This window comes from Gobio gobio (genome assembly GCF_949357685.1).
Source record: "Gobio gobio genome assembly, chromosome: 8".
Taxonomy (NCBI): domain Eukaryota; kingdom Metazoa; phylum Chordata; class Actinopteri; order Cypriniformes; family Gobionidae; genus Gobio; species Gobio gobio.
Window position 1 is genome coordinate 26,718,730 of NC_137114.1, and position 7,102 is coordinate 26,725,831.

Below are 7,102 nucleotides of genomic sequence, written 5' to 3' on the forward strand. Positions count from 1 at the left end.
GGTCCTACCTCAGGGGAATCGGCCAGGGTGGGGCTGTCGCGAGGAGTGTAAGTTCGGGGAACCAGGTCCGGTTGGGCCAGTAGGGCGCAACTAGCAAGACCTGCTCCTCGTCCTCCCTGACCTTGCACAGAGTCTGTGCTAGAAGGCTCACTGGGGGAAACGCATATTTGCGTAGGTCCCAGGGCCAGCTGTGTGCCAGTGCATCTGTGCCGAGGGTACCCCCGTTCAGGGAATAGTACCACTGGCAATGGGACGAGTCCGGAGTGGCAAACAGGTCTACCTGTTCGGCTCCGAAAAGGTCCCATATCAGCTGGACGCTCCGGGGGTGGAGTCGCCACTCTCCCGGAAGTGGACACTGACGAGAGAGCTTGTCGGCTGTCTGGTTCAGCACACCTGGGATGTGAATGGCACGAAGCGACCTCAGATGCTTCTGACTCCACAGGAGGAGGTGGCGGGCGAGTTGGAGCATGCGACGGGAGCGCAGACCACCCTGACGGTTGATTTACGCAACGGCCGGAGTGCTGTCCGTGCGGACCAGTACGTGTTTGTGCTGAAGCAGCTTCTTGAAGCGACTTAGCGCAAGACGTACTGCCATTAACTCCAGGCAATTGATATGCCAATGCAGCTGGGGCCCCGTCCACAGACCCGAGACTGCATGCCCGTTGTACGTGGCCCCCCAACCCAAGGCTGAGGCATCTGTGAATACCACAACATGCCTGGACACCTGTCTTAAGGGCACTCCGGCCCGTAAGAACGAGGGGTCGGACCAAGGGTTGAAGGTTTGGCGACAGTACGGGGTAACTGGGACCCGATACTGGCCGCTCTGCCACGCCCACCTCGGGACTCGTCGTGTAGCCAGCGATGAAGCGGTCTCATATGAAGCAATCCGAGCGGCGTTACCGCGGCTGCAGATGCCATATGCCCCAGGAGCCTCTGAAAGAATTTCAGTGGGACCGTCGTCCTGCTCTTGAATGTATTCAAGCAGTTCAACACTGACTGGACTCGTTCCTCTGTGAGGCGCGCAGTCCGATTGACCGAATCCAGCTCCATGCCGAGATAAGACATCCTCTGCGTGGGACAGAGTTTGCTCTTCTCTCGGTTGACCCGAAGGCCCAACAGGCTGAGGTGACGGAGCACCAGGTCCCTGTGTTCGCACAACTGCTCCCGAGACTGGACGAGTATAAGCCAGTCGTCGAGATAGTTGAGAATGCGAACGCTGCGTTCTCGGAGTGGAACAATGGCTGCCTCCACGACTTTCGTAAAGACGCGGGGCGACAGGGACAGCCCGAAGGGCAAGACTTTGTACTGATATGCCTTCCCCTCGAACGCAAAGCATAAGAACGGTCTTTGTCGAGGGAGAATAGAGACATGAAAGTACGCGTCCTTCAGGTCGATCGCTGCAAACCAATCTTGGGGACGGATGCATTCGAAAATGCATTTCTGCGTTAGCATTCTGAACGGAAGCTTGTGCAGGGCCCGTTTCAGAACACGCAGGTCCAAGATTGGCCGTAACCCACCGCCTTTCTTGGGTACAATGAAGTAGGGGCTGTAGAACCCCGACTTCATATCGGCTGGAGGAACCGGCTCGACCGCGTCCTTCGCCAGTAGGACATCGATCTCTGAACGCAAGACATGGGCATCACTGCTCCTCACGGAGGTGAAGAGGATGCCCTTGTGCTTGGGAGGCCGGTACGCGAACTGAGTCGCGTAGCCGAGTCTGATAGTACGGATGAGCCAGCGAGACGGTCTGGGGGCTCTCTTAGCCAGGCCCCCAGAAGCCGTGCAAGCGGGACCAATGGCACCACAGACGTACCCGGCAGTGATGCGCGGGTCAATGTATAAACAACCCGCACCCGACCGACGTTTTCAACTAACCCGCCCGCAACTCGGACCGCAAAAAAAAAGAAGAAAATATTGTACCCGACCCGCTTCCTGACCCGCATTTTTTAAAAGTAGTAAATGCTCATCGTAGCTCATTGGGCCATTGAGAAAATGTTTCAGGCCCTGGCGTGGTGCGCTCAGAGGTGCAGCAGCGAGAGCAGGAAGTTCTTGAGGCGGCCCATCATTTTCCATTTCAGCTCCAGATGCATATTATTGATGAACTATTGATGAACAATAAAAACAATCGTTTTTATTGATGAATTATTGATTGTTTATGTTTCGACCCGGCTTGAAGAATTCATCAGCCCACATTTGGAAAACATTTGGAAAAGTGTGAAAGCCCTTAGGAGCGCAAACTGTTATTTTTCTGAATGCTGTATGATATAGCCTAGTGTTATGTAATACAGGCTTGATTTATTCATTTATTTCGTTTAATTTTCTTAACAATTAAGATGCTGCATGTGTTTATCCAGTCTAATCGAAGTGTGCGTCTCTCCCCCGACTTTCCAAACAAAAATCCCGCCCCCTCTCAGAAAATACATAAAACTGACTTTAAATGCGTTTAAAAGTAGCCTATTAAAATGGTACAATGGCATTGCTCAGTTCAACGTTTTGGGAAATCGGGCATTTTGTCCCGCGTCAGCATTTATTCAAAAGTTAATAACGCTCAACATTCATAAGGTAAATAAGGATTTATTGACGATCCGACCGACCGTGACCCGAATATCATTAAAAATATTTTTGGATGACTCGTAACCGCGGGTAACCGCGGGTGGCCGCGGGCACCCGCTCATTTTGGATAAACCCGCGCATCACTGGTACCCGGGGTGGGGCAGCGAGGTGGAACGCTCAGACCCAACCCGGACGGCCCGGAGGCGACCCGGAGTGGGTCTGATCGTTCCAGGGTGGGGCAGTGTGTGGGAGAGAAGGCCCGGGGGCGTCCTCTAGCCTCACACCACCCCCTGGCGAAGAAGAGAGGGGAAGCCAGGAGTGGCAAGGCCCGGGGGCGTCGCACACAGCCGGCTTGAGCCTCTCTGGGCCCAGGGACAAAGGAAACTGCTCTGAGAACGTGGGTACCGCTGGACTCCGGAGAGCCAGCGGCAGGACCGAAACTGAAAAATATATTCTCCCCCCGGTCCTCCTCCGGGGGAGGGAGGGGTACGGACACCGACTCCCTGAGCAGTTCCCCTCTTGCTGGGCTGCCCGTTTCAGGGCCGCTTGCCCTTGTGCTTGCCAGCGGACTTTGCGGGACCCTGGACGGGCTGGGCGCCTCCCTTGCGCCCGGCCACCTGCTGCCTGGGTGGAGGCTGCTGCTTGGCTTAGTAGGGGCGGAGGCGGACGCAGGGAGACACCCTCGGCGACAAGCAGATGGAGGTGCTGTGGACAACGACTGGGTGGAGGCAGCAGCTGGTCGTCGTGGCAGGAAGTTTTTATTTTTTTATTTTTTTTTATTTTAATTATTATTTTTTACCTCCACCTGCTTCTGGGCCACCAAGAACTGCTGGGCACAGTTCTCGATGACGTCGCCGAAGAGGCCAGCCTGACAGACAGGGGCGTTGAGGAACCGAACTTTGTCGGGCTCACGCATATCTGCCAGGTTAGCCCCAGCTTTCTGGACCACTAGTGTGGACATCGCCTGACCCAGGGAGCGTGCAGTGACTTCCGTCACCCGGAGGGCGAGGTCCATCACAACACGCAGTTCCTGCATAACCCCTGGGTCGGGACCACCCTCGTGCATGCAGGACAGAGGGCAGTGAGAGAGGGAAAAAACTTAAACATTATGGCCCTTTTGGCGTTCCATATTTTGGCACCAAATAGTTCCACACTGCTAAGTTTTTCCAATGCACATCCGGGCAGCCACCCCAGAAAGCATGGCTGTCAACTCTGAATCTGATTCAGCATGAGCACACTATTATAGTGGGAAACTCAGCATCATCATTTCCAGCGCATAACAGCCCTCTCTCCGATGCAGCAATTGACATCTGTCCTCCGCCAGAGCCCCAAATGAAACGCTAGGTCCCCCCTTTTTTCAAAAAAGGACCAGCAATCCCATCCGTAAGCTACCAGCAGGCATGTGAGACAATGAGCGTGGCCGTCCGACTTGACGGCACACGGCGCGCTGAACACTCAAGCCTCCAAGAAAAGGCACGGTGAACAAAGCGCCGACGTGGTCATGTTCTCATAAGGGAACATGAACCACCCACGAACAAAGTCTCAGCATGCTTGTGATGCGATAGAGGAGTGGGGGCCCACGGGGAATGTACCCGGCGGGGAAGCCCCACTATAATCCTCAGGCCACCAAGACTTATTAGCCAAAGTAGACCTTTTCCGGTGCACCAGAAAAGGAACTAGATTGGGGAATAAGCAATGGGACTCAACCCCGTTTGAGGTATCACAGTCTCGACCGCGCACCAGAGGACCGAGTGACGCGCTGGGTTGCCGTGGCAACCCCCGCTGTCAGCCGGCGCCAGACGGCACACGGCGCGCTGAACGCTCGAGCCCGAACAACGCGCCGACGTGACCACGTTCTCCTGGGAGAATGCGGATCACCCACGAACGCAATCTCACATGTTTATATGCGAGAGAGATCGTGGCCGTCAAATGAGGACAGGAAACAACCGCATCCAGAAACACACGGTTTGAATGACATCTTGAAAAAGACGCAGGGTCAAACCGTGTTGCTCTTTTTAGAAGGAAATGCTCTTTTAGAAGTGCTGAAGCGCTCAGGGAGATGACCGCGGCTCACAGCAGTCCGATTGCAAGCCTGCATGTGAGCACTCAAGAACGGAAACGCCCAGCCAACCAACACAGGAACAAGTGTATGTTGCAGCGGCCGCTCGCTGACTTGCGCCGTCACACCAGCACCCAGGTAAGAGAGCGATCCTCCTCGAGACTCGTTTAAACACTCTTCGCAGAAACAGCTTGATACAGCAAACCGTTCGGCTCCGAAGTTAAAAGCAATATGCGGTACTCCACTTCCGTGTTTATACCCGCGGTACGGGGCGGTGCGTGGACCGCATGCCAATACAATTGGCTCGTTTCTAATACACTCGAAGTAGACTGGTCTCTGAAGACAGATCCCAATTCGTCGGTCAGTTCCGACGTACGTCGAACGTGACCGACTGAAAGGGAACAGGATACAAAACACTTAATTCAAAGCTTACTTCTCTTAAATAAGTTTTTAAAGCACAAACAGAAAAATATTGAGGACCAAAGACAGACTTGTGCAATCACAGAGTTTTACATTTTAATAAAAACAATTAATTGTACATTTAACAAATGTCTGTCTCTCAAATGTATTCCTAGAGCACAGTTTAAAACAACTGAAAGTTGATCAAAGTGCTTTACATTGATACAAATATCTTAATAAAGAGGTGAACAGAGTGTAATGGTCAAATTAAATTGCTTTTGTATTTGTAAAATCACTAGGCGTGAGACCTCCAACACTATATTGGCCAGTGTTTCAGTTTCATTGTCAAACCAATGTATCTGAATAATTATTTATATGCATAAGGGTTCATAAATGGTTTTGATATATATATTAGTAAGCAAGAATACTGAAACAGATTCTCTTTAACCAAGACCGACCTTTCCGTTGACTCCAACCTGTTTTATTTGAAATTTTTTAATTATTGCCTCTTTGATCTCTTTAGTCCTGAAACAATATATAAAGGGGTTAATAACAGCAGGGAAGAGACTATACATCATGGAAATCATAATGCGGATGTCAGTACTAAATTCATAGCCAGCAACGTGTGTCATATACACAAAAGTTCTGGGTAGATAATACAGACATATGACCATCAACTGTGGAGTGCACGTGGAAAATGCTTTATAACGTCCTTCTGAATTTGAAATTCTGAACACAGCGATGATGATAGAGATGTAAGAAAATAAGATGAAACTTAAAGGGCCCCACAGAACAAACATGGCAATGGCTGCAGAAGTGACTTTCATGGTAGTTACATCTCCACATGCCAGTTTGCTTAAAGCGACATGATCACAGTAGCAATGGGGCATGACATTTGACCCACAGTAATTCACACTGAGGGCCAGGAGAGTGATTCCAACTAACTGCAGCATGTTTGCAATCCAAACACATGCACACATAATGGCAATAGTTGAATTTTTAATCAGGGTATGGTATCTGAGAGGATTGCAAATAGCTATGAATCGATCAAGAGCCATCAGTGCCATGAGAAATGAATTTGTAGCCCCAAGAAAATGAACAAAATACATCTGTACGAAGCAGGCGTTGAACGATATGATTTTGTCAGACATCCAGTACATTGCAATGACTCTTGGGTAGGTTGTCGTTCCAAGTGCAAGATCTGCTATTGCAAAGTTACAGAAGATTAGGTATGTTGGTTTCTGAATGCTTTTCTCGCACATCACAAATACAATGATGAAAATATTCCCAGTAGCAAGAACAAGGTATATGATGAAAAACAAAGCTCCTACACATCCGTAATATTCAGGAGGGAGGCTAGGAAAACCTCGAAGAACAAACTCAGTGATCATTGTTGTGCTGTTTGTATTTTGGTAGGTTCCATCATTGCTGCCCGACCCCATCTGGTGAAATAAAAAGTGAAATAGCGCAATACAACTCTTTATATACACAGACTCTTGCATGCATGCAATATATACTTGAAGATAATAAACAGAGAGTTTAAAATAATTATTCTGTGTTTTGAAGAATTTTGAAGAACATTGCTCTATGATTTTAGCATAGACATTAATACCTTTAGCATTGATAATATTTTTACAGTGTGGTATCTACAAACACAATATTTACAAATGAGTGAGGTGAGAAAGAGCACAGGGTGAGGCAAAGGATCTTTTTCTAGACAATGATACTCCACATAAATATACTTACAGCACAGATCAGAGTGTCCTCAGTTAGTTTATGGGTACAAGTTTGCTTTGGCTTTGGGTTTTAAATGCTCACACTTGAGATACTCTTAAACTCTTTGACGTAATGTATAACTCTCACATGTACAAAAGCCCCCTGAGGGCCCTGTAGAACATCAAATGTATTGTGTTATAGCTTTAACATTACAGTAGGGGGTGGAAAGGGCAATTTTGTTGCACATAAATCTTATAATGTACTTATATACTTATTCAACATTATATTGCCTAATGAAGCCCCCCCCACACACACATATTTGAGCAGGAGGATAGAGTATATCAATTTACAAAATAAATTAACATTCGTCAATAA

General features: G+C 49.2%; 1 protein-coding gene across 1 annotated transcript; it reads right to left on the bottom strand.

The window, feature by feature from the left end:
• Window positions 1-5,454: 5,454 nt before the first annotated feature.
• or30bw1 (odorant receptor, family 30, subfamily BW, member 1) lies at window positions 5,455-6,453 on the bottom strand (the record flags this gene model as incomplete). The annotated part of the gene is made up of 1 exon (XM_079823316.1): window positions 5,455-6,453. One exon carries the CDS (start codon window positions 6,451-6,453, stop codon window positions 5,455-5,457), a length of 999 nt encoding a protein of 332 aa, XP_079679442.1.
• Between the last annotated feature and the right edge of the window lie 649 nt (window positions 6,454-7,102).